Source organism: Phoenix dactylifera, unplaced genomic scaffold, assembly GCF_009389715.1.
Source record: "Phoenix dactylifera cultivar Barhee BC4 unplaced genomic scaffold, palm_55x_up_171113_PBpolish2nd_filt_p 000450F, whole genome shotgun sequence".
Taxonomy (NCBI): Eukaryota; Viridiplantae; Streptophyta; class Magnoliopsida; order Arecales; family Arecaceae; genus Phoenix; species Phoenix dactylifera.
Window position 1 is genome coordinate 57,405 of NW_024067881.1, and position 26,530 is coordinate 83,934.

The window sequence follows — 26,530 nt, forward strand, 5'->3', positions numbered from 1 at the left end:
CGAATTGCGCATATCAAGATCAAGAGTTGATTGGAGATGGATCAAGGAGTTGATCGCGATTGGATCAAGGATGCTCAAGATCGAATCAAGAGTTGAAGATGAGCTAACTAATTGACGTGTATGTGCTTGTACTATGACCCTCATCCTGGATCCATGATCATCACCAGTTATTTTATGTTTATATTTAGCGGGTAGATTATTATTTGTATGAGATGTAAATAATTAAAATCATGAAAGAGACCTTGATAAGTGCTAAATAATGCGTAAATTAACCTCTTTCTAATAGCACATATCATTATTTTCATGCACATATTATGTAAATATAACCTGGAAACAATGTGTTCCCTTCACCATTGCATTTTAATAAATTATCAGAGGCAATTCTGATTGATTTGTCTTATTGGTCGAGTCTAATATGTGCAGGTCTAGTCAAATTCTCAAAATGGATTTCAAATTCAAATGGTCGAGTCTAAGGATCGAGTTATCCTATTCACGGAGCAGTCCCAACAGTCCCCATTTCATCCATGTGTGGATTAGTTTCTCCGCATCCAATCGAGTTCAACCTCTCGAGTTCAGCTTCATCCTCTCCCACGTTGCACTATTTGAGCCCGTATCACGTCCGTAGATCAGCCTTCATCCCATTTGCAATCAACCATTCAAAGTCCACAGCTCCTTCCACATCATCCTGTTTCTTCCGCACATCCCACACAGCCGTTCGCATGTAAAGTCCCACGTCCAAGCCAATCCAGCTTTCCGTGATTCTCCGGCAATGGCGCCACAAAAATTGATAGTCAACTTTAAAAACTACGCAATAACACGTATCTTGTAGAATAGTGATTATGGGTATCGATCCACAGGAATTGGAGTACGATTGTTTTCGTAAAAATATGTGAAAAGGAGAATTTGTGAAGAATATTAAACTAAGTAATTTAATAAGAAATGCAATTGAAATGATATAAGTATAAGAGCCTAGGACAAGAAATTCACCGCTAACATGGCAATAAAGATTAATTGTATTTTTTTAATTTATTCTTGGATTAACCTGCAAATTAGCTACAAGCCTAATCAGCATTCAAATAAAATTTCACAAAAGCAATTTAGGAACATCCATTTTCAGTTGGCATGAAATATCTACCCTAAACTAATATGGCAGGACATCGCATCTTCCCTAAGCATGGATGATCTTTATATTTACTTAGTGACCATGAAGAACAGTTGTATAAACATCTCATTTAAAGTCACAGAAATTTAATACGAGATAGAACAAGATATTCATTAAAAACAATATGGTGGCTAATAATAATGGTGTTTGGCACTTTATGCGACCCATGCCACTGGGTTACGTGGCCATAGCCTATTGATATTGAAATTTTGGTATTAGAGTTTTTGTGAAAATAATAATAAATTCCAAAAGAAAAATATGTTTATTGGTGATTTTTTTTCTATCATTATTTTGTGTTTTGATTAAATATCTGACATACTTTAACCCCATCCTGGAATATTATGTTGCTTATTGGGCTAGTGTAGCTCATTATTCTGTTTTCTCTATTTTTCAAATTCAAATGTATAGAGGGATGATCACTCGGAGCTTTAGGGATTTGCTAAATTTTCTGATGATTCCTTCAGTTATTGGCATTTTAGGTAGATTAGCTAAATTATTGCATTTATATTTGCATATGTTCTTTGAAACTTTTGTAAGGGCCATTTAAATAAGTTAATTCTTAAATAAATTTTAAGAATTTGCTATTGCTTTGATATGATTTGTTGCCTTGCATATCTGTATAGTCCGCTGTACAGGTGTGCAGCATCTGCGGCATTTCGGGCTTGGGTCTGACAATAACAACACAAGATTTACTCAACATCAAGGACAGACATGATATGACAAGAGCCTCAGCCTCCATATTACATGTATAACGACTATAAGAAAAGAAGTCCATGTGCAACAAAAAGTGACGTAAACATAGTACACATATTGTTTAGTCCACATTAATTATAACTTCCTAAGCAAAGTCATTGATCTTTGTCACAAGGGAGTATAAATCATCTCCGGATGAAAGTCCAGGGCCCCCTTGCTGCCCCCATCCCGCAAAGGACAAGCAGAAACAAATGAGTTTTGAGTCCTGGATAGATGGTACCATAAATAAGGGCAGTTATTGTCGTTTATACAGGAGTGGGGGTGGAGAGAGAGAGAGAGAGAGAGAGGAAATTCCAGCAATGTAGTTTTATCTGAAGGATGCCTTTTTTCAGCTTTCCAGCACAAGAGTCTGGGCAAAGGTTCTCCCTGTTCTCATGAAACGTGTGGTTTTTCCATTGTCATGTGACTTTGTTGCAATCCAACTTAACACATTAGGCATATTCTATCATGGAAACGAGTTTTTAGAAGTAGGCATGTTTATGACTTGACCAGAGCATATAATCAAGTCATTACTGGGTAACAAAACAATGGAAACCTTCTGACATTTTTGTGTTTTTGAAGTAACAGCTGCACAACATTCTACTAATTGTCATCTTAAGTTGTTTGTTAAAAGACCTTTTCTTTATATACGATTAGATGATGTTATCATGTTTACTGATCAAACCATGGTGGAACTTCTTCGGAGAGCATCTCCAACCATGGAAAGAGGTGATTAGGAGACTTCACTACAAAAACAAACTACCTACTCAAACTGAAAGCAAAGATATCAAGCAAGCGCCGGCTGTTTGGCGAAGTGTGGTGATGGTGACTAGCATCTTCAGAGTCAGGGTAACCTTTCAATATGGAGATGGCAAAGAAATAGCTTTCTAGAAAGATCATAGGTCCGGGGAAAGACATCTTAAAGACCAATTTCCAGGATTATTCCTACTAACCTGTGCACCAGAGATTTCAGTTGCAAGCTTTATGAACACCAAGGATACTAAATGCCACCTTCGCCACACCCTCAGCACTAACAGCAACAGAGAATTGAGGGAACTACATCAATGGATGAACAGCACGGAAGTTAACACAAGAAAGGATACAGTCACCTGGAAATGGGAAAACAACAATACTTTCACTGCATGCAAGTGCTACAAATTCTTGAGCTACGGTAGAGTTATTTCAGCAACTGCTAGAATCCTATGGAAGCTTCTAATTCCAGAAAAAGCAAAGATTTTTCACTGCTTAACCTTACAGAAGAAAATTCAGACCGTAGATAATCTAAAGAAAAGAAGATTAAATGTTCAACCTTGTTGTCCCTTATGTTGTGAAGAAGAAAATCTAGAAGGACCAACAAGTTCTCACTCTCATTTATCAATGGTTGGTCCTGGAGATGGCCACAATTTCTTGATCCTAGAGATGGCCAATTCTACCTTCCCATTTCAATTCGCTCGCCTTACAAAAGAGAATTATGAGAATGGGTGCATTCGTATGAAGACTTTGCTTGGATTGCAAGATGTATGGAAGATCGTGTATAGAGGCTATTAGGAGTCTCGTGAAGAAGCTACAATGAATCCTGCTCAATGGAAGGCTCTCACTCTCATCCATCAATGTTTGGATGAAGCCATGTTCGAAAGAGTGGCTAATGCGACCACTGCCAAGCAAGCATGGGAAATCTTACAAAATTCTTACCAAAGAGTTGATAAAGTAAAGAAAGTGTGACTTCAAATATTACGAGGAGATTGCGAAGGTAGACGATGCAAGAATCCAAGTCCCTTGCGGATTTCTTTTCGAGGGTGTTAGCCATAGTGAATCAAATGAAGAGTTATGGAGAAAGATTGGAGGATGTCCGGATCATTGAGAAGATTCTTTGCTTGTTGCATTCGAAGTTTAACTACACGTCGTAGCCATTGAGTAGTCCAAAGATTTGGAGACTATGACGGTTGATCAACATATGGGTTCATTACAAGCCCATGAAGAGAGATTCAACAAGAAGGAGGAGTCGATCGAGCAAGTTCTAGCCACCAAGCTCTCGGTGAAGGAGAAGGAAGAGGAGCGTGAGAAAAGTCAACAAGGAAAAGGACATGGACGTGGACAAGGTCAAAGGAGAGGAGGAAGAGGAAGAGGAAGAGGAAGAGGAAGAGGCGGACAAGGCAATCAAAACTCCAACAATGAAGAAAGGGGGCATTCCTCAAGAGGACGTGGTAGAGAAAACTACACAAGGCAAAATGATAAGTCCAATATTTGGCGTTACAATTGCCAAAAGAATAGGTATTATGCTCGGAAGTGTTGGAGTTCCCCTAGCAATATTGAAGAGAAGGCTAATTATGTAGAGAATGAGGAAATGGAGGCCACTTTGTTGCCACCCTACAAAGCAGAAAAGAAGCAAGAAAGATTTGTGGTATCTTGATAATGCCACAAGCAAACACATGTGTAGAGATAAAAGCAAGTTTGTGGAGATTGACGTATCAGTGATTGGGTTTGTCATATTTGGAGACAACTCTAAAGTTTCAATTGAAGGCAAAGGTATGATTTTAATTCGTATGAAAAATAGTGGCCATCAACTTATGTGCAATGTTTATTCCAAGTATGAAAAGTAACATTTTGAGTTTGGGACAACTTTTGGAGAAGAAATACGAGGTTTATATGAAAAATCGTAGTCTCTTACTTGAAGATGATAGGAAGAATGTGATTGGTAAGGTGCCCATGACAAAGAATAGGATGTTTTTGCTTAATATCCAAACTGATGCTGCTAAATATCTCAAGATGTGTGTAAAAGATTCTTCTTGGCTGTGGCATTTGAGGCTCGAGCATGTGAATTTTGGAGGCTTGAAGTTATTGGGTCAGAAAGGGATGTTGAAGGGCTTGCCATCTATTGACCAACTGGATCAACTATTGACCCTAGTGTGATTTTGACATTTACAAAGCCATTGAGGTCATATGGTAGTACTAATGCCATTAATTCAATTGATCTAGTACATAAACACTTAAGGAAGAAAAAAACGATACATTCTTGATGCGCTCTACATATACCATTGAAACAACTCTTAAGAACTCGTCTAAAGACAAATTTATTAGAATAACTGTCAACCCTAAAGGATGAATTTTGATGATTACAAAATACTTGAGATAATGTTGTGTACTAATGATGTTAGCTCAATTGTGAAGTACTATAAGTCAAGAAAAATCAGAAGAAATGAAGCACTACAAAATCATTATCCTTAATTCTTCATGAACACTTTATTGGATATGTTCTAAAAGGAAAATGATCTTAATCCAATCCATGAAGATCAAAGATGAAGTCTAAAGTTTTCTGTTTGAGACATTTGAGTTGACTCTAGCACGTTTTCTTCAAATGGCATAGTCAATGACTCGACCCCTGTAAAACATGAGTCGATCCTTGTGTAGTTCAAATTAAACAGAGAGCTTTTACCGCTTTAGACAAGATTTGAAGAGTCGACCCTTGTTCCGAATGAGTCGACCCCCGACATTGAAGAGTCGACCCTTGTGTTTGAAGAGTCGACCCCAGTCCAGTCTCAGCATTGGCCAGAAAAATAATTGGATGAGTCGACCCTTGTGTTTAAATAGGTGACTCCTGAACAAGATGAGTCGACCCTTAAGGTTAAAGACTCGACTCTTTGAAGTCACAACAACAAGAGCCGTCTCAATATTTTGAAGTGCCGACCCAGAATAAACATGAGTCGACTTCTGAGTTACATGAGTCGACCACTGTGCAACTGGAACCACAACGGAAAGCTTGTAACAACTTTTGTCTTTTAATGTAACAGAAAAGATTCCCATCAAAACGACAAGAAAGGAATTTGAATCCCTCTAAAGAACTTGTCTATAAATTCAAGAAAACCTTAGAACGAAAACAATAAGGAAAGAGAGAAATATTCTATCAAGAAAGAAAAGTTTCAGAAAAGAAAAGAGAAGGAAAAAGCTAAAAAGTTCATTATCCTCATCGGCACTCCTCTGAAACTTGCTCCTGTGAGAAAATCAGTCAAAACCTCTCATCCATTACAACAAGAAGAGTTGGTGTTCGGCATTGAGATTCACATCATGGGCCAATCTCTTCATCGGCTTCAGCATTGCTTCTATTGATTTATTTTATATGTTATGAAGTTTTAGTTTTCTGGTTGCAGTAATCTTTTGTTTGGTTTATTTGTTGCTGTAACAGTTTCATCATCTGAAACTTATAAAGGCACTTCCAAACCTTGATTGGAAGTTGCTGAATCAGAAGTATTCAGCAAAGAGAAAGTTTCTGGTTGATTTATCTGAAAACCAACTAAGTTGTTTGTGAGCCCGGAAAAACAATCAGTGTAAAGTTTTTGGTTGGTTTGTCTAAAAACCAACTAGGTTGTTTGGGAACCCGGAAAAACAAATGGTGATAGGTTTTTGGTTGGTTGCCTGGAAAAACCAACTGGGTTTCTGATTATGAGCCTGGAAAACAATCAGGCTATAATCTGCTGGGTTATAGTGAAATCTCAAGTTTTGCTTGGGGAGTGGATGTAGGTGCTGGGAGTGCACCGAACCACTATATATTCTTGTGTTTGTGTGTGACTTGTCTCTCTTCTTCCACTGTATATTTCTAACTACATTCCTCATCTTATTCACTGCTTTATTTGTGCAACTTTAATTCCGCTGCTAAATCTCCAAGTTACTAGAAGATTTCAGTAACTCATTCACTTCACATTATTAAGTTTAAAAGACCCAATTCACCCCCTCTCTTGGGCTGCACCTTTGGGTAACAATAACTTAAAAAAAAACCTAAATTTCAGTTTGACAAAGTTAAGAGTCAAGATTCCCTTGTTAAAGGGCAATTCTGTCTTTTCTATAGTAAAAGAAAAGTATTCTTTTTTATGCCGAGCATTCTAAATGAAAATAAACTACTTGTAATGTATTTTATTGGTTTCATGTGCAAATCTAATCTTAAGATGCAGAAAATCATGGTTAGAGTCGACCCTAGAAAGTTTGGAGCCGACTCTGGCACACTTGGCACAGGCCTCGGACCGACCCCAAAAAAATTGACACAGTACTCGGGTCGACCCCAACCAGTTTCAACAGAAAAGTGCTCTCTAGATTTCTTGTCGGAGCCGACTCCACGAAAGCTCGAGTCGACCCCAACAAAATCCGAGTCGACCCCAGCTTGTATCATCAGAAGTGTTTTCTAAAATTTTCTGTCAGACCAACTCCAGGCAAGCTCAAGTCGACCCCAGGCAAGCTCGAGTTGACCCCAGCTCGACTGACAGCCTAACGGCTAGTTATGCAAATGTACTTCTTAAGGTTCCAACGGCTATAAACGGCTAGTTTCTTCAATCCAATGGCTAGGAACTGATTTTTGGAGGTTGGAGAAGTATTTAAGAGCTACTATTCATCAAAAAAAGTATATTTTTGAGAATTGAAGTGAGCATTCAAGAAAAAGATATATTCAAGAGAGCTTCATTCATTGCTTCAGTACAAATCCAAAAGAAGGGTATTGAGCAGAATTCAAGTACCTTCAGAAGCTCAACCAATTCATTAAAGGGTGAAGCAATCTCATTGAAGAAAAGAAAAGCGTCTTCAAAGCGATAACATTTCTCTTTTCTTCTCTTTAGTGCATACTTATTTTATTTACTCATTAAGGAACTTAATACTTTGATTCACTTTCTTCTTGTAAGGTTTTTGTTGGTGAGCCCGTAAAACCAACTATGTAGGTTTGTTGGTGAGCCCGTAAAACCAACAGTGTAGGTTCTTGTTGGTGATCTCATAAAACCAACTGTTAGATTTTTGGATTGTGAGTCCGGTAAAACAATCCAACGGTAATCCGAGGGATTATCGTGAATTCTTAAGGAAATGCTTGGGAAGTGGACGTAGGTACCTTGGAGTGCACTGGACCACTATACATGCTTGTGTTTGCATTGTGTTTACTTTGTGCCACTTACTTTAATTCCTTTATTATATTGAGTAGCTGCTCTAGCTTGTTTTCTTAAAGTGATTTAATTATAATTGCCTAGAGCTTAATTACTTTTGCTTTCACTGCACTTATACTCTTCACATAGACCAGATTGAGTATTCATTTACAAATTAATTTGATGTTATAAAATTTAGAAAACCCAATTCACCCCCCTCTTAGGTTGTCATATTGGGCAATAAGTGGTATCAGAGCAGGTGCTCTAATATTAATTGTTGATCTCACGATCAAAAGCCAAAGATTATGGCAACACAAGTCGGTAGTTCTTTATCTGAGGGACAATCAACAAATAGACCATCCTTATTCAATGGCACAAACTATACTTACTGGAAAGCACGAATGAGGATATTCATACAAGCACTAGACTACGATATATGGAATATCATAGTTGAAGGACCACACACACCCATTATTAGTATAGATGGCATGGTCATTCCTAAGCCCGAAAAGGATTGGGATGACAATGATAAAAGGATGAACCCAACTCAATGCTAAGGCCATGAATGTTCTTTATTGCTCACTTGATGCGAATGAATTTAATAGAATCTCAAAATGTAATTCTGCTAAAGAAATTTGGAATAGATTAGAGATTACTCATGAGGGTACCAATCAGGTTAACGAGTCTGCTGAAACAATAACTGAAATTTTTACTAGATTTACAGATATAATAAATGGTTTTAAGAGTTTAGGTAAATCTTATTCTAACTTTGAATTGGTGCGTAAAATTCTCAGGTCTCTGCCTCGTATGTAGGAGGCCAAAGTAACAGCAATTCAGGAGGCAAAGGACCACAACGCATTTCAACTAGAAGAGCTTCTAGGGTCACTTGTGACTCGAGTTAACAATGAAGCAGAATTCTAAAGAGGAGGTCAAGAAAAAGAAAACCATTGCTCTAAAGTCTACCATTCCTAGAGAAGACACTGAGTCAGATGACTCTGATGAGGAAGATGAATATGATGAAAAAGAAGTAGCAATGCTTGCAAAGAAGTTTAGAAAGTTTATGAGGAAGAAAAATGAGTTTTACAAAAAGAAGTCTTTCTTCAAAGGTAGCTCTAGCAAAGAAAAGAAAAAGGACAAGGAAAAAGAAAAGGATATGCCCAACTGTTATGAATGTAATAAGCCCGGACACTTCAAGATAAATTGCCCACAGTTGAAATGGGGGCCGAAGAAATTCAAGAAGAAAGCTTTCATGGCTAATTGGAGTGAAAGTGAGGAATCGAGCTCAGATGAAGAAGAGCAGCAAAATACAGCTCAAATTTGCTTCATGGCACATGATGATGATCAGGTAGATACTGAACTTGAATGTGACTTTACTGTTGATGAATTGCATGATGTCTTTTTAGGCCTTATGGAAGAACACAAAAAACTTATTCACAAAAATAAAAACTTGAAGAATGAAATCAAACCCTAATAGAAGAAAAACTAAAACTATCTAATGATAATGAAACATTAAGTAAGAAATTAACTAATGAAACTGAAACCTTAATCAAAGAAAATATTGAACTAAAAAGTGAAGTTGAAAAATATAAATCTTTAGCAGATAGATTCACACTCAGCTCAAATAAATTAAATATGATTCTAGATAGTCAAAGAGCTGTTTATGACAAAACAAGATTAGGATATAGAACAAAAAGAAAACAAAAATACCTAAAGAACTTATTTGTAAAATCCAAGAATGAAAACACAACTTGTTATTGTTGAAACAAAGTAGACCATAAGGCTGATGAATGTGATTTTAGAAAATTTAATAACAAATCAAATGAAAAAGGCAAACAAAATATCAAAAAAATTGGGTTACAAAAGGAACCATAAATACTAACCCTAAAGGGCCCAACATAGTTTGGGTACCTAAAATGGATCCTTGATTTTATTTGTAGGTGTGTCTTACAGCTAATGAGAAGAATCGGCTATGGTATCTAGATAGTGGCTGTTCAAGACACATAACAGGTGATATCAATCAATTCATCACCGGAGAATCCAAAGATGGTGGTGACAATAGCAAAGGTCACATAATTGGAAAGGATAAAATCCGTATCACTCCATCTACTTTCATAGATAATGTCTGGTTAGTTAATGGCCTAAAACATAACTTACTTAACATTAGTCAATTTTGTGATAAAGATTTTAAAGTATTTTTTGAATTATCGGTATGCATAATTACTAGTTCCAAAGATAATAGTATTGTACTCATAATATGGAAATGTCTACATGGTTGATCTTGATGATCCAGCCAAGAAGAATGGTCAATGCCTAGTTACTATGGAGGACAAAGTAAATGAGAGTACTTGGTTATGGCACCGAAGACTAGGATATGCAAGTATGAATTTAATTTCAAAACTAGTTAAAAAGAATTTAGTAAAAGGCTTGCCAAAGTTAATGTTTGAAAAAGATAAAATTGTGATGCATGTCAATTGGGTAAGCAAACAAGAACTTCTTTTAAATCAAAGAATATAGTTTTAACTTCTAGCCCTTAGAACTCATCCACATGGATCTATTTGAACCTACTAGAATTGCAAGCTCGGGAGGAAAAAAGTATGGCCTAGTAATTGTAGATGACTTCTCAAGGTACACATGGGTTTCATTCCTTGCACATAAAGATAAAAGATTTTCGATATTTCTGAAAATTTATAAAAATGTCTTAATCAAAAAGAATACTACTTTAGTTTCTATTCGTAGTGATTATAGAACTGAATTTGAAAATCAATATTTTGAAAAGATTTGTAATAAAAATGGTATTTCTCATAATTTCTTGGCCCTTAGAACACCTCAACAAAATGGGGTTGTTGAAAAAAAAATAAGACCTCAGTAGAAATGGCACGTACTATGCTCTGTGAGTCAGATCTTCTAAAGTACTTTTGGGCTGAAGCTGTGAGTACTGCTTGTCACATTTTAAACTGTGTTTTGATTCGCCCAATTACAAAGAAAACCCCATATGAACTTTGGAAAGATAAGCAACTAATTGTTAAATATTTTCGAGTTTTCGGTTGTCGCTATTTTATACTAAATAATGGCAAGGAGAAATTAAGTAAATTTGATGCAAAGTCAGATGAGGGTATCTTCTTAGGATACTCTACTTCTAGCAGGACATACAGAGTTTTCAACAGGAGATCTATTGTTGTTGAAAAATCAATGTATGTTGTTTTGAGTCTGACAGTAATCTTCTAGGAAAGAGGATGTTTTTGATGATGATGTGGGCAGATTCGAGCTTGAAAAACTGACTATTCAAGATATACCAACGGAAGAACAAGTAGATACATCAAAAGAAGATGAGGAGGAAAAAGATGATGATCAAAGTCTACTACAACTTCATGACCTACCTAAAGAATGGAGGTATGCGCATGGACACCCTAAAGATTTAATTATAGGTGATCCATCGAAAGGAGTAAGAACTCGGTCCTCCTTAAAAAATATAAATAATTATCTTGCTTTTTATCTCAAATAGAACCCAAAACTTATGAAGAAGCAGAACATGATGTAAATTGGATTAATGCTATGCAAGAAGCATTAAATCAATTTAAAAAAAATGATGCATGGACATTAACTGAAAGATCTAAAAATAATTCTGTAATTGAAACCAAATGGATCTTTAGAAATAAATTAGATAAAGATGGAATAGTAATAAGGAACAAAGCTAGGCTAGTGGTAAAAGGCTACAATCAGGAAGAAGGGATTGACTTTGAGAAAACCTTCGCTCCTATTGCTAGACTTGAAGCTATTAGATTATTACTTGCATTTGCATGCTACATGAATTTTAACTTTTATCAAATGGACGTAAAGAGTGCCTTTCTAAATGGCTATATAGCAGAGGAGGTATATGTAGAGCAATTTGAAAATTATGAATTTTCGGATCATGTGTTTAAATTGCATAAAGCATTGTATGGTTTAAAACAAACACCTAAATCTTAGTATGATAGGTTAAGTAAATTTTTGCTACATAACGATTTCAATAAAGAAAATGTTGATAAAACACCGTTCTTAAAAAGAAAAGATAAAAATCTTCTAGTAGTACAAATATATGTAGATGACATTATATTTGGTGCTACTAATGATTCTCTTTGCAAAGAATTTGCTAAGTTGATACAAGGTGAGTTCGAGATGAGCATGATGGGAGAACTCAACTTTTTTCTCGGACTCCAGATCAAGCAAACTAAGGAAGGGATCTTCATCAACCAAGCTAAATACACAAAGAAAATACTCAAAAAGTTTGGAAAGGAAGATCACAAAAAAATGGAAACTCCAATGAACACTTCTAGTAAGCTTGACAAAGACGAAAAGGGTAAAAGCATAGACATTAAACTTTATAGAGGTGTAATTGGACCTCTGCTCTATCTTACTGCTAGTAGGCCTGATATAGTGTTTAGAGTAGGTATGTGTGCTAGATATCAGTCAGATCCTAAAGAATCACACTTATCTGATGTCAAGAGAATTCTTAGATACCCAAGAAGGACATCTAACATAGGATTATGGTACTCTAAAGATTCTTATTTTGATTTAATTGCATATTCAGATGTCGATTTTGCTGGATATAAACTAGATAGAAAAAGCACTAGTAGCATATGTCAATTCTTAGGTGCTAATTTAATTTTATGGTTCAGTAAAAAGCAGAATTCAATTACACTGTCAACGGCTAAGGCCGAATATGTTGCAGCTGGAAGCTGCTGTGCTCAAGTGCTATGAATTAAGCAACAATTAGAAGATTATGGAATTAAAATTGATAAAATCCTCGTAAATTGTGATAATACAAGTGCAATCAATTTAACTAAAAATCCAGTTCAACACTCTAAGGCAAAACTCATTGAAATTAGATATTACTCATTAGAGACCATGTGCAAAATGGAAACATAAATGTTGAACATGTGTGTACTGAAAAAAAATTGGCAGATATATTTACAAAATTCCTTAGTGAGGATAGATTTTGCATGCTTAGAAGAAAATTAGGAGTATGCGACCCTTTTGCATAGAAAAAGTCAAAAGTTTCATGATACACTCCTCTCATCTCCAAAATCTTTTCATATGATTTGAAACATTGCTCAAATGATTAATTTAGAACATCTGCTCATGAGCATTGTTGACCCTTGAAAATTCATAAGGATCAGATCAGTGATAAATTATCAAAAAAAAAAAATGGTGGGGTTGATCTCGGCTCGACCAGAGACCATGGTCAAGTCGACTCCACCTCGAGCCAACCCGAGCAATGGCTTGAGTCGACTTGACGGCAGGATCCTTTCTTTTTAAGGGCGGCCAAAACCCCCAATAAAGGTATTTCACTCCTCCAAACAAGCTCTAACCCCTTAGAAAACCCCCTTCCACTCCTCCATTGACCTCCAATCACCGGTAAAACCCTATTCTTTCCTCTCCCAAGCCGATAGATCATCTTGTACGGAAGGATTGGGTGAAGATGGGGCCAAAAAGAACCGTGGCCAAGCGACCTAAGAGGGTGACTCGTTCATCTACGGCTGAGGAACGAGAAAGAGGGCAAGATGATATTTCTCCATAAGCCGAGGTACGTATAGAGTCTTCGCAACCTCCTTCCCCATTGGTTCAACTTGCTAGATTTGCCGGAAGGCCCGTCACCACCGGAAGGAAGATTGATTTTGGATTTCTAGATCGGGAGGGCTTCCATTTGAGATCATGGATTCATCAGCAAGGTTGGGAGTATCTGTGCTTTTTGGATGTACCAACATACCCTAGATTAGTTAGAGAGTTCTACTCTTCACTCCGAGTAGGGTCGAGCGGGATCGAGTCAGATGTCCGAGGAGTCCGGATTATGCTTACAAAGAAGAGTTTCAATCGACTTCTACATTTACCGAGATAGGGTTCAATATCCGTGAGATCAGAGGTCAAACTGAAAGCCTTACAGTTACAGTTGGTGTTGAAGCGTGATGATGTGGATTATTTTGATGATCTGATTGCGAGTTCACTATCAGCCGAGATGCACCTACTTCACAGTTTCATTGGTCGGATCTTATTTCTGAAGGTTGGGCATTATGATTGTGTCGGAGCGGAAGTTGGTTATCATGGAGTATGTTATTCAGGGCATTCTCCTGAATATCCCTGCGATGATACTGAGGCAGATGCGCGAAGCCGTATCTAGGATGAAGGCTTCCTTACCATATGGTATGATTCTCACCTTGATATTTTGGCAACATCAGATCAGTTTAGATGGAGAGATTTCTAGAGGCCTACTATGGATACTTACAACGAACGGACACTCCAGTGCATGGGGTACTAGAAGTTGGAAGCGCAGTGGGTACGTAGAGCTCCAAGGCAGGAGCCAAAGAGACAGGCAACTGAGCCTGATTTACTAGAGCCCGGAGACTCCATTCCAGAGCCAGAGGCACCTGCGGAACATCTATCTTCACAGACAGAGGTAGGACCTTCATCATCAGCACCACAACATAGGTCAGAGCCATCAGCACCTACTAGTTTCACGGATAAGCAACTGAGTAGGATGGCTGATGTGATGACAGATAGGCTGACGGGTCAGCTAGAGAACTTATCAGACAGATTGTCAGCACAGATCATAGGCATATCGACATAGGTGATGAGTCTTTCAGATAGGCTGACTTCTATTGAGAGAGAGCTACATGATCACATTGCATCTCGAGCAGTTGATTCTGAGGTCTCAGCACAGAGCCAGCCAGTTCTCAGTGCTTCCTCTTCTCGCAGACCGTCTCACTCTCATCAGACCAGACCTCCCTCACTACTTATACTAGGAGATCTAGAGTTCCATCTCAACTATTAGATCCATCTAGGCCTAGTGATAGGACTACAGGAGCACCTCTTGATTAGTGATAAGAGTTTTTCTAGCTCTTGTATGTATTTTTGACTTTTGTCTTTTGTTGTTGAACTACTTTTAATTGACGGAATACAATTTAATCTTTTGTAGTAGTTTGTATTTCTTATCTAGAACATTGTACTTTTGGCATAGATGAAATACAATGTTTCTTCTTGAGTTATAATCTTTGTGATGGTATCCCTTTCATTCATTCATTTATTCTTTTTGATGATAACAAAAAGGGGGAGAAAATATAAAATATAAACCAAAAAGTAAATTCTATAAGAAAGATTGTATAGGGAAGAAAATATGAGAACAAGTGAGAAAATATGAGTATTAACCCTTAAACAAAGAGGCATATATTATATACTTAAGAGGGAGACATATGACAAAAAAAAAATCTGAAATTTAAATTCTTGATACATAATTCATGATACATAAGAATTCACGATACATAAGTCAAAATACATAAGAAGGCATGATACATAAGCATTTGGCACATAATCATAAGCCTTGATACATATCCATGCAATCTTGCCTAAGTTCTAATATTTAATTATAGAGATTTGCCTTGCCTCGATACATAACCTGAAACTCTTATTTTGGCACAAACTTTTGAATATTTTGCTTTAATGATACACAAGAGTAAGGGAGAGAAAAGTTAAAATTCTTTTGGCACCTATTTGGATAAGATAAGGGGAGTTTTTGGTTCAACCCATGCTATATGATACGGTCTTTAATTAGACGATCTTGATCCAATCTTGACACTATCTCGATACTCTTGAATCAAAAGAACTTCATTAATACTAAACCTAACTTTTAATATGAATGTTAGTTTGCTTATACTCAATGTTTTGTAATCATCAAAAATAGGGAGATTGTTGACCCTAGTGTGACTTTGACATTTACAAAGCCATTGAGATCATATGGTAGTACTAATGCCATTAATTCAATTGATCTAGTACATAAACACTTAGGGAAATACATTCTTGATACGCTCTACATATACCATTAAAACCACTCTCAAGAACTCATCTAAAGACAAATTTATTAGAAAAACTTGAGGAAAAACCTAAATTTCAGTTTGACAAAGTTAAGAGTCAAGTTTTTCTTGTTAAAGGGCAATTCTGTCCTTTCTATAGTTAAAGAAAAGTATTCTTTTTTGTGCCAAGCATCCTAAATAAAAATAAACTACTTGTAATGTCTTTTATTAGTTTCATATACAAATCTAACCTTAAGATGCAGAAAATCAGGATTAGAGTCGACCTCAAAAAGTTTGGAGCCAACTCTAGCACATTTGGCACACTTTGGCACACTTGGCAGAGGCCTCAGGTCCACCCCAGAAAAATTGGTACAGTACTCGAGTCGACCCCAACCAGTTTCAACAGAAAAGTGCTCTCTGGATTTTCTGTCAGAGCCGACTCCACCAAAGCTCGAGTTGACCCCAACCATGCTCGAGTCGACCCAACAAAATTCGAGTTGACCTCAGCTTATATCATCAGAAAAGTGTTTTCTGGAATTCCCTGTCAGAGCCGACTCCATCAAAGCTCGAGTCGAGCCCAGGCAAGCTCAAGTCGTCCCGAGCTCGACTGACAGCCTAACGGCTAGTTCTGTAGATGTACTTGTTAAGGCTCCAACGACTATAAACAGCTAGTTTTTTCAATCCAATGGCTAGGAACTGATTTTTGGAGGTTGGAGGAGTATTTAAGAGCTACTATTTATCAGAAAAATTATCCTTTTGAGAATTTAAGTGAGCATTCAAGAAAAAGATATATTCAAGAGAGCTTCATTTTTTGCTTCAGTTCAAATCCAAAAGAAGGGTGTTAAGCAAAATTCAAGTGCCTTCAAGAGCTCAACCAATTCATTAAAGAGTGAAGCAATCTCAGTGAAGAAATGAAAAGCACCTTCAAAGCGATAATATTTCTCTTTTCTTCTCTTTGGTGCATACTTATTTTATTTGCTCATTAAGGAGCTTAATACTTTGATTCACTTTCTTCTTGTAATGTTCTTGTTGGTGAGTCCGTAAAACCAACTGTGTAGGTTTGTTGGTGAGCCCGTAAAACCAACGGTGTAGGTTCTTGTTGGTGATCCTGCAAAACCAACTGTTAGAATTTTGGATTGTGAGCCCGGTAAAACAATCCAACTATAATCCGAGAGGTTATAGTGAATTTCCAAGAAAATGCTTGGGGAGTGGACGTAGGTGCCTTGGAGTGCACCGTATCACTATACGTGCTTGTGTTTGCATTATGTTTACTTTGTGCCACTTACTTTATTTTCTTTATTATATTGAGTAGTTGCTCTAGCTTGATTTCTTAAAGTGATTTAATTGTAATTGCCTAGAGCTTAATTACTCTCGCTTCCGCTGCACTTATACTCTTCACATAGGCTAGATTGAGTATTCATTTACAAATTAATTTGAGATCATAAAATTTAGAAAACCCAATTCACCCCCCTTTTGGGTTGTCACCTTGGACAACATCAACTATGTGAAGGGTGTCTTGTTGGCCAACAATTTCGAAAGAGCTTTGCAAGAGAAACTACTTCAAGAGCAAGTGAGCCACTTCAATTTGTTCATGCCGATATTTGTGGACCAATCAAGCCTTCTTTATTTGGTAACAATTGATATTTTCTTCTCTTTATTGATGATTTTCATTGAAAAACTTGGATTTATTTCTTGAAAGAAAAATCTGAAGTATTTGGTGCTTTTAAAAAAATTAAAGCACTTCTTGAAAAGAAAAGTGGCTATTATATTAAAGCCTTAAGAACGGATAGAGGGGAACATTTTACTTTTAATGAGTTTAATGAGTTTTGTGAAGCAAATGATATTCGACGGCTCTTGACTGTTTCAAGATCTCCACAACAAAATAGTGTTGTCGAAAGGAAGAATAGGAGCATTCTCGATATGGCTCGAAGCATGTTGAGGACAAAGAAGATGCCGAAAGAATTTTGGGCAGAAACAGTTGATTGTGCGGTGTATTTATTGAACCAGTGTCCAACAAGTATCCTACGGGACAAAACTCCCTTAGAAGCATAAAGTGGAAGAAAGCCAAGTGTTTCTCATTTAAAAGTTTTTGGGAGCATTAGCTATGTTCATGTACCCGATCAAGAGAGGTCCAAACTCGATAATAAAAGCAAGAAGCACATCTTCATTGGATATGATCAATGTTCCAAAGGCTGCAAGCTCTACAATCCAAGTGTTGGCAAGGCGACTATTAGTAGAGATGTGGAGTTCAATGAAAAAGATTTATGGGATTGGAGTAATGAAGATAAAGAGAGGTATAATTTCTGTCCATTCCTTGATGAGCATAAGCAAAGAAGTGAAGTTCAAGAGCCGACAACACCTTCTTGATCACCAACAACATCTAGTAAACCTTCATTTTTTAGTGGAAGCTCAAATGAAAGGAAACCACAAATGAGGAGTCTTCAAGATCTTTATGAGGTAACGAAAAATTTAAGTAATAATCTATCTCTTTTTTGTCACTTTGCTAATTGTGAGCCCATAGCTTTTGAAAAAGCAGTAAAAGATGAGAAGTGGAGAATTGCCATGGATGAGGAGATCAAGTCGATTGAGAAGAATGACTCTTGGGAGTTGGCAACCATGTCGAAAGGTCAAAAGTTTATTGGTGTGAAGTGGGTTTTCAAAGAAAAGAAGAATGCTAAGGGTGAAGTAGAGAGATACAAGGCAAGGTTGGTAGCCAAGGGATATAGCCAACATCCTAAGATTGACTAAGTGAAGTGTTTGCTCCTGTTGCACGGTTGAAGATCATCTAAATAATAATTTCACTTGCGGCTCAAAAAAAGTAGAAGATTTATCAAATGGATATCAAATCGACTTTCTTGAATGGCATTCTTGACGAAAAGGTTTATGTTGAACAACCCTTGGGCTATGTGATCAAAGGACATGAAAACAAAGTGTTGAAGTTGAAGAAAGCCTTGTATGGTTTGAAGCAAGCGCCAAAAGCTTGAAATAGTCAGATTGATAAATATTTCCAAGAGAATGGGTTTACCAAGTGCCCACATGAGTATGCTCTCTATGCTAAGGTGCGTAAAAATGGAAATATTTTGCTTGTTTGCTTATATGTTAATGATTTGATTTTTGCGGGCAATAATACAAGTATGTTTGGAGAGTTTAAGCAAGCTATGACTAGACAATTTGAAATGACGGATATTGGTCTCATGTCTTATTATCTTGGTATTGAGATCTAGCAAATAGAAGATGGAATTTTTATTTTCCAGGAAGGTTTTGCCAAGGAGATCCTTAAGAGGTTTAAGATGGAAGATTGTCAACTCGTGAGCACTTCGGTGGAATGCAAAGTCAAATTGTCTAAGAATGAAGGAGAGAAGGTAGATTCTGCAACCTTCAAGCGTCTAGTCGAAAGTTTGAGATACCTAACTTGTACAAGATCAGACAAACTTTTTGGAGTTGGGCTTGTTAGTCGATTTATGGAGTCACCAAACATGGCACATTTCAAAGCGACGAAACAAATTCTTCATTATATCAAAGGTACAAATGGTTTTGGCTTGCTTTATTCATTTTCTAATGAATTTAAGCTTGTGGGCTCTAGTGATAGTGATTGGGCCGGAGATATGAATGACTAGAAGAGCACTAGCGGCTTTGTTTTCTACTTAGAAATACGCCTTTTATTTGGAGTTCGAAGAAGCAATCAATTGTGACACTTTCTACTTGTGCAGCTGAATATATTGCCGCTGCATTTTGTGTTTGTCATGTCATATGATTAAGAAGATTGTTGAAGGAGTTACACATGCCACGAGAGGAGGTTACGGAGATTTTTGTTGACAACAAGTCGGCCATTATATTGGCAAAGAATCTTGTTTTCCATTATAGAAGCAAGCACATATATACGAGGTACCATTTTCTTAGAGATTGCATTGTGAAGAACGAAGTGCAAGTAAAGTATGTGAAGACCATGATTAAGTTGTGGATATTTTTATGAAGCCTCTCAAGTATGACACTTTTAGCAAGTTGAGGATAATGCTTGGAGTTACGAGGAATTAAGTTTAAAGGGAGGTGTTGAGAAAATAAACTTAATAAATATTTTTTAGGAGATTCATGAATATATGAAGGATCACCTTAAGAGTAGTGGTTCATGTATTTGGGTTTTCAATCTGCATTTAAGTGGTTCATGTATTTAGATTTTCCATGTGCATTCAGTTGGATTTTTAATGTGCATTTAGGTAGTTCATGTATTTGAGTTTTCAATGTGCATTCATTTGGGTTTTCAATGTGCATTAGGTGGTTCATGTATTTGGGTTTTCTATGTATACCTAGGAGTCCTATAAATTCTATATAAGTCTTGTTGTTTTGGCAAGGGACAAGAGCTAAAGTGAATAGAAATTTTTTTAAAATATTTGACCTCTTCATCCTTTCCTCTCTAGGAAAATCTCTCTTCCTATATTCCAACAGAACAATCTGTTGGAAATATTTTGCCTAAAAATTGCTATATCTTTATTTTATAGAAGTATTATAAAAGAAAAATCTACTAGAATAAAATCTAAAGATTGAAAAGAGCTTACTTAAATCATGACGCGTGATATACACTACCCTAAGAACGTAATTCATCCCTACATATAAGTTTACAGCGATCTTGTCTCTAGATACAACCAGGCTTAGCCCGATCCTCCTCCAACGAGCACAATCGCAATACAGGCTTGACCCGACCGACTTCTTCAAATGCCAAGAAAATAAGAAAATATAAAAAGCAAAAAGTTGAAGAGTAAAAGAACTTCTGTCTATGGAAGAAATTCTCGAAAGATAGAGTACTAGTAAGAAAGAGAGAGATCAAATTATTTTTTTATTAATTCCAGAGGAGTCTATTTATAGACTCTATCTCGAAGACCATAGAGATGCAGTGGTTTCGAAGAATGTAATAATTCTAAAACACCATATTTTTTCGAAAACCAACATTCTCTTTCGAAGAGTCACCACTTTTCTGAAAGTGGCGTCTCACAAAAGGATATTTTTAAGCATTTAAAACAACTAAAAATTTAGAGGATAAACAAATAAAATCTTTTTTAATTAAAACTCCAACAATCTTCCATAAAAGATTTAATTGTTTTGAAAATTTTAAAGCAAAATTTCTAGGCAATTTATATTGTGCAATAGGTAAGGTGTCTAATGGATTTGAACCTCACTTAGAGTTGATAGTATCTATCTAAAAGAATCATAGTGGATTAGACCTTGAACTAGGTCATTTGACTCAAACTTCAACTTATCACACATACAGTATGGATTAATTGGGTCTCTATGCGGTTAGTTCCATTTAAAGGTCTATCACTTAGTACCTTGATTTTTCATAAGAATTTTATTAGGATTAGCCCAAACCCCTAGTCGTGGCCCATATAACAATTGTGACATAGGTAAGTTCTCCAAGGGTATTTATAACCTAATACCCTGTAGATTTTTTATCTTAGACTCATTAAGAGTATAACTCAACCTTTTTAGTATATATTTTTGTCATTGATAAGAGCACTCATCATAGGAATGGGAGGAGATATACTCCCAAAAAATGTGCTCTAACACAATCACTCAATCAGTTTTGTTTCTACTACATTGAACCTCCTTCGTGGGATCTCAAATCACAGATGTTGGGTATCCACTCTCGGTGACCAAATGTGGGCTTAAGGCCCACCTCCCTCGATGATCCTAAAACTCCACTCCTACACAAACCCTTGGTTAAATGATCTATAAAGTTTTTTTGAGACTTGACAAATTTCAAGAAAATGGCATTACTCTTTTTGAGTTATCTTATAAATTTATGATGAATTCCAATATTCTTATTCATCTTGTTGTTAGTACGCTTTTGATTCATAAGATTTTAAGTTAGATTCTAGATTTTGAAATAAATGCAATAAAGAGCAATAATATCAATAAAATTAAATAACTGTACTAAGAAATATAACAAGTAATGCAACTTTGTAATTTCTGCATATTTTTCAAAGCAACTGTATATATTTTGAGAACTAATATATGCACAGTTTTCAAAACAACAGTAATTTCTACACAGCTTTTAAAAGGGTAGGAGTTTTTTGCATAGATTTTAAAGATAAAATTTTGCCCATTAATTAAAGATTGCAGAAAATAGATTGCATATAATTTTAAAATATAGAAAAATTGCATGGATTTTAAAGCTACAGTAATTTTCTACACAGATTTTGAATCTGTAAAAAATTTCTACATGGACTTTAAAGTTGCAAAAAATATTTGCAAATATTTTAAATCTGCAGAAAATTTCTATATAGTTTTTAAAGTTGTAAAAAATTTGTTTGCACAATTTTCAGAGCAATATGACTTTCTAAAAGGACTGATTTTTGTAAATAAAAAAATGCAGCTTTCTAATTCTATATAATTAAAACTAAATTTAGTCTTATGCAATTGAACAAAATTTGATAAATGATCAAATAGCAATTTCTGGTGTAATTAAAATCACGTTCTTTGACAGTTGAAAATATTTTGTCTAGAAACTGCTATATCTTTATTTTATAAAAGTATTATAAAAAAATAATATACTAAAATAAAATCAAAAGATTGAAAAGAGCTTGTCTGGATCGAGGCGTGTGATATACTGCCCTAAGAACATGATTCGCCCTTACGTGTAGGTTTGTGGCGATCTCGTTCCTAAGGTACAGCAATCCAGCTCAATCCGATCCTCTTCTAACGAGCACGATTGCTGTAGAGGCTTGACCTGACCGACTCCTTCAGATGGCCAGAAAATAAAAAAAGATAGAAAGCAGAAAATTGAAAAGTGAAAAATTCTCTGTTTGTGGAAGAAATTCTCGAGAGACAAAGTACTAATAAAAAGAAAGAGATCAAATTATTTTTTGATTAATCTCGGAGGAGTCTATTTATAGACTCTATTTCAAAGACCGAAGAGAATTGATATTCTGAAGATACGTAATGTTTCGAAAACACCATATATTTTCGAAAACCAATATTTTCTTTCGAAGAGTCACAACTCTTCTAAAAGAGGCGTCACATAAAAGGGTATTTAAAAACATTTACAACAACTAAAAATTTAGAAAACAAGAAAATTTAAATCTTTTTTAATTAAAACTCCAGTACAATCACCTTTACTTTCACATTGATATTGTAAATAACTTCTCTATAGGTAAAACCTGGGTGGGTTTTATACCCTCCCTTTACATCGGAAAAAAAAAGAAGAAAAATGCTATCATGACAGAAAAGTACCTCCAAGCACTGGCAAACGTTCTTACACTCATGAAGATTGTTAGTGCAGTCCATATTCCAATGAATCCATGAGTTGAAGAAAGATATATCAGGCATGGAATGCTAACAGCAGCAACGGCAACCTAAAGATGGAGAATAATATAAAAATATAACCATAATAATCAAGCCTTAGTCCAGCAAAGATGGAAAAATATATCAGAAGGATTTATAATTGAAGAGAAGTTGATTTCAATAATATGCTGACTGAGGTTGATAAGGACTTGCCATAGAATAAGCAGAAAATGTGTAATCAGATGCTCCAAAGTTGATGCCATCAAATACAAAGGCCAATGAATTAAGCGTTTGTGTACCAGCAACAAACTGAGTCACAAATATCAAATTTTTCGACAGAAGATGTATCAGATACTTATACAAGTCAGGGAGAATCATGATTATAATTTCAAGAAAAAAGGTTGGAGGAAATACGGTCTATTGCATTTTTTATTTCTCTGATTGTGGTTCTAATGCTTTTGAAGTAAAATTAGTCTACTCAAGCTTGAAGTTCATGCTTTCTTTATGACCTTTTTTCCTTCAACTTTTAAGGGTACTTTTTCTATTACTGTATAATACATCATGATAAACTGCAAAGATGATATACCGGAATTCCTTTGTGAATTATATGTATCACATTAATGTCTTTTGTGAATATTCCTGATCCAAACTGCAGTCCAACTCCTAGCAGAAGTGTGAGGGCCATTCCCGGTACAATGCTTAACTGCAGTATGTGAATTAAAATTGTTAATAATACATTGAGGGGGAAAAAGGGAGAAGAATTTTAATCAGAATTTCTGATACCTGTAATACACGAGCTGTAGCAGCTACTACCTTGTGATAGTCCCCTCTCGCAAATGCACTGGCAAGTATTGCCTGCAAAGATGCAAAGTTCAGTTGCTCAGAAAAACAATCAGGGTTTAAAATACGCTAACTTTAGCTTTTGTTGATTAAAAAGAAAAGATAACATAATTATGAATCTAGAGAAAAGTCTTTCTGCAGCCAGTCTATCCAGTTGCATTGCTTATGAATTTCTATTAGTATGTTGAAATCATTATAGCCAATTAATTTTCAGACACGCATATAACAAGAAGTTGGGAGGTCTACGTGGAAGCAGATATTAACTATAACCGAGTGTGATAACTTCACATGGTTCCTCCAACTGATGCATGTTTGTCATATGCTGTGATGAGAATGGAGGTCTAACCTGTCCTGCAACGGCCAGACCATCTCAAGGAGAGATGTAGCCAACCAAACCTGCAAGCATATCTGAAATGCTGCCATAATAATTGGTCCGTGGCGTGCAGCCAATGATGCTCCTAGCGTTACACAGAATGTTACAGCTATCACCCTCGCTAGAAGCAGAAATCCTGGGTTCCATAAAAAAACAGTAAACCCGACTTTGATTAGAACTGGAAATCAAAGCATGTCGAGAGAGAAGTCAGTATTTACCCATGCTCCATAGCTAATACCTAGCTCTGTAATTATCTTTTGTATAATCTTTCTGCCACTTTCACTTTAAATAAGAAATATCACTATTATGCTATCAACCCAGGATCCTCTGCAGTGTGCTGTTTGCACTGCATAGTGCTCGCAGCACTCGATGGTTATCAAACAAGGTGTGCTGTGTATGACATGTAAGGCTGCCTTGTTTGATGGCTGTCTATCTCCTAATGATTGCCATCGAGTGTTGTACAGCACTCTGCGGTGCACCACAGAGGATCCATGCTCTAAGCTATTACTGCATGCCATTGTGGAAGAGCTCATGACTACCCTAGTGTAGGTCCTTCAGAACCTCAAACCAATAATCCTTACAAGCATCCATCTCATTCTTAACCTTAATCTGGAGGTCCATGCCTTCTGAGCTGGAACCAACAAAATGCTTGTTGAAACCATAGCTCTAACCTATCAACTTACCTATTACAATATTTTAAACATGCCACCTGAAATGACTAATATGAAGCAAACTCTTTCACCTGATCTTAATATTTGTCCAATTTTATGTGCTAAATCTCATGCACATACAGAATCTAAATTTAAGTCCAGCATGCGATTTAAATTGGCCAGAGTAAGCTGAGGTTGAGATTTAATCAGAAATCTCATCAGGCAATAAGCTGAAGTCTCACACATAGTAAGAAACATCAATAAGTCAGTTTAGTTTAAGCAGAGGATGTAAGCTAATATTAATTTGATATTACAGAACTTTTGCTAGGTGTTTCACTGTGCATGGTTCGAAATCTTACCACATCTGAGGAATCGACTAAATTTCAGGGCTTTGATACTAGGTGGCACGACATTAACTTGTTTCACTAGTCTGGATAACAATATCAATGTAATAAGGCACCTGCAAGGAGCAAATTCGTGAGACATCAACATCTGAACGAAGAGAATTCCAAGATAATGAATAGGTGACTAAAGTAAGTAGCACTTACCGAGAAATAACATGGGCAATAGCTGCACCACTGACTCCCAGGTGTAAAGCATATATCAGAATTGGATCTAAAATGATGTTGGTCACATCTCCCACCACTACAATGTCAGGGAAGGAAATTTGCAGGAATTAAAATGACGCCATAAAAATTGAGAAAAGTGAAACAGCAAAGTAGATTTACTATCACTTGGAGCAACCACTTTACAAATGACAAGCCATATCCCATTCTCTGGGTTTGGTTTATCAAATTAAGACATGATACCCTAATGCTTGAAAATGTTGTATGATCAGATTTCAAACTTGATGTCAAGTAGCTTGGATAGGTGTCCAATGGATGGCCAAGGCATCCCTTAGTCCAGGAGATGATCGGCAAGATAGGTTGTCCTCAGTCTCGATGCATATAGAGTTTGGCCAAGAATCTAGAACCAACATTCTAATCATGTTTGTCTCAAACCGCAGTCAAATCCAACTTCCTGAACTCACTTGCTGTGAGACTAGGGCTTGAATGGGCTGAAGTCGGCAGACCCTCCGACTCCAGCCCTTGGCCCAAAGGAAAAGCGAATCGCGATCCTCTGCTCCATGTTCCTCGGGGCGTAACGGCCGGCAGCGCTGCAGCCCCCCCGCGGCCGCCCCGCGGCCGCTTGAACGGCCGTCGATCCCACTCAACCGCCGCGATTCGTGAACGGGCCGACCGCCCCTCGGAAACCCACTATAAGAACCCCCTCTTCCTCTGCCATTGACCCACCGCCGAGCTCCCTCTCTTCTCTCTCCTCCGTCTCCTCCCTCCTTCTCCTCCTTCTCCGGTGGCCGACGTGCCATCCCGGCCAAGAACCACCACCGAGATTTCTCTCCCCTCCTTTCCCTTTGTTCCGAGATCCACTTGGTTGCCAGAAGCGCCGCCGCCACAGCCACTTGACCGCCGGACCAAGCCATCCTCGGCCGAGATCCTCCTCTCCATCAGCATGCCGGTGAGTCACTCTTCTCTCTATTCTTCCATTTCTAGTTAAACCGAAGTATGTCTACCCCTGTTCCGAGCCAAACCGAGAGCTCTCGGTCTTCCTTCCCGCCGGCCACTGCAACAGCCGCCGGCTGCCATGCGGTCAGGTGGTCATCGACGTCCGGCCACCCAAGCCCGGCCACTGCCAGAGCTCCGTCCCTCCTCCATCTCTTCCATCCTTTCCTCCCTATTTCTAAGGGCTCGTTTGGTTCGCGGGAAGCATTTTCCTTTCTTTCTTTCTTT

At 37.0% G+C, this 26,530-nt stretch overlaps 1 protein-coding gene across 1 annotated transcript; it reads right to left on the reverse strand.

Moving 5' to 3' along the window:
• Positions 1-1,850: 1,850 nt before the first annotated feature.
• LOC103697705 (protein DETOXIFICATION 42-like) lies at positions 1,851-26,485 on the reverse strand. The gene is given in 10 exon segments (XM_039118931.1): positions 1,851-3,003; positions 22,830-22,951; positions 23,094-23,189; positions 23,467-23,583; positions 23,664-23,735; positions 24,067-24,092; positions 24,095-24,229; positions 25,103-25,203; positions 25,292-25,388; positions 25,774-26,485. Coding segments are annotated over 10 exon segments (771 nt in total). The 5' UTR covers positions 25,775-26,485; the 3' UTR covers positions 1,851-2,999.
• Positions 26,486-26,530: the final 45 nt, after the last annotated feature.